At 40.9% G+C, this 1,912-nt stretch overlaps 1 protein-coding gene across 1 annotated transcript in view; it reads right to left on the bottom strand.

Annotated features, from left to right (window-relative positions):
• MYO5C (myosin VC) overlaps positions 1–1,912 on the bottom strand; it is a 77,505-nt gene continuing 75,593 nt past the window's right edge. Inside the window, exon 40 of the mRNA XM_015558906.1 lies at positions 1–850. Within this exon, the coding sequence (XP_015414392.1) occupies positions 698–850 (153 nt within the window). The 3' untranslated portion in view covers positions 1–697. The remainder of the gene's footprint in view (positions 851–1,912) is intronic.

The following is a 1,912-nucleotide window of genomic DNA, read 5'->3' as shown; positions in this document are numbered from 1 at the left end:
ACTAAACAATAAAAAAATGATGGCAAATGTTTTGGCAGATGAAATTTAAGAAATGTTCTTTTGGAGGAGGAGATGAAAACTGATGTGGCAATTAAACTTTAATAATATGTTGGTTTTAATTAGATAAATACATAAAATACTGCATATAATTCATTCAGATGGAATATTCTCTTAAAAATTAGAAGGGTCTGAAATAATAAATACTTTTTTATGCAGGAGAATTTTTAGAAAGAGTCAATGGAACCCCACCCCCACTCCCCGCCTCCCCCAAAAACAGGCATGGGGTGAGGGGACCTTTGGAAGACTCAGCCCTGGACCCCACTGTGGCTTCATAAATGTATCCAGGCTTCACAGGAACGTGTCCCAGATCTTATGCCCCTATTGGTGGAGCCCTGTCACAAGATTGATTGAGACCAAGAGACACCTGGGAGAAAATGGGAGCTTCCAGGAATTCTAGTAAAAGCCCGCTGGGCTTGCAGAACTAGACAAGGCCACAGCTGGTGTGTGTTAATTTTTGTAAAATGACAGTGGCAACAGCGTCACTGTGAGCGAGAGATGTGGCCCTTTTGGGAGAGTTCTCATTTTCTTCCTTAAATCACATTCTAGAGCATTTCCATTTCCCAGTAATATGCCACATCCCTCATGTTTGACCTTCGTTTAGCTGTTGAGGGAAAAGTGTGTTTGCTCTCTTCCCCTGCTACAATCTATTGAGAAAGCCTAGCTTGAAACTGCTGGGGATCTCGATCATTTCCAGAGCGTGGGGAGAGGGCGTAAAAGGAAAGACGACTTGGAAGAGATAGCTGGCATCCAACATCAGCTGCGAGGAGTCCTCTCGGCTGTTCAGGAGAGCCTGAAAGGAGAATGGGAGGGGAGTGAGTAAGGAAACGTGTGCACTCTGCTTCATTGCTATCTGAAAGCCAGGAGTAAGGAAAACACAGCTCCATCTCTAGGGAGACACTCCTTCCAAAAGCACATGAGATGACACACAAAAGAGCCTTTTAACAGCACGACTCCCAGGTGAAATGGTCTGGCAGGACTTCCAGATCAGCTCTCATGAACGCGTCCTTGTCTGTTTCACTCCAGAAGTTAACTTCCCACTAAATCGATCTGTTCTCTCTTCTTCGCTATTCTCATGGCAGAATTCCAAGCTCAAACATGAAGAGATCTCAAGTATTAAATTTTGATCGCACTCAGTACTTTCTTTTTGGTCTCAGGACCTCTTTTATACTCTTAAAAATTATTGAGGATTCTAAGAGCCTTCATGTATATGGGTCTAACTACTGATATTTACCATATTAGTAAATAAAGCAATAACTTAAAATGTGTTCATTCACTAAAATAACAAGAGCAAAATAAATAAATAAATAAAATTTAAAAAAATAATAAAAAAGTAACAAGAGCAAACCCAACACATGTTCATATATTCTTATTGAAAAAGAACTATATTTTTAAAACAAAAAAGATTAGTGAGAAGTGGTGTTATCTTATGTTTTTGTAAACCTTTTAAGTGTCTGAGTTAATAGGTGGAATGAATCTCAGATCTGCTTCTGTATTCAACCTATCGTGATTCATTTTTTTGGTTGAAGTATAAGAAAAAAAGTTGGCCTCGTATAGATATGGAATTGGAAAAAGGGAGACTTTGCAGACCTCCCAGAAGGGTCTGGAGGATCCCCAGGAATCCTTGAACCAAACTCTGAGAACAGCTGCCCTAGTTCACTGGGGAAGAAACTTTTGGGATTAAAACAAGGAAGACGAGTACACAGGTCCCTGCTTCCATTCAGCCTCTGCTCACCTGTGTGGCACTCAAAGGCTGGTAAGAAACAGGACCTGCTGAAGGAACTAAGAATGTCAGTCACCTCTGGTGTTTTCATTCCCTTCCCTGAGGAACATGGGCTCTGAAAAGGAATCTGAA

Source organism: Myotis davidii, unplaced genomic scaffold, assembly GCF_000327345.1.
Source record: "Myotis davidii unplaced genomic scaffold, ASM32734v1 scaffold132, whole genome shotgun sequence".
NCBI classification, from domain to species: domain Eukaryota; kingdom Metazoa; phylum Chordata; class Mammalia; order Chiroptera; family Vespertilionidae; genus Myotis; species Myotis davidii.
Note: the sequence above shows the minus strand (reverse complement) of the source record. Positions and strands in the feature narration are given on the sequence as shown.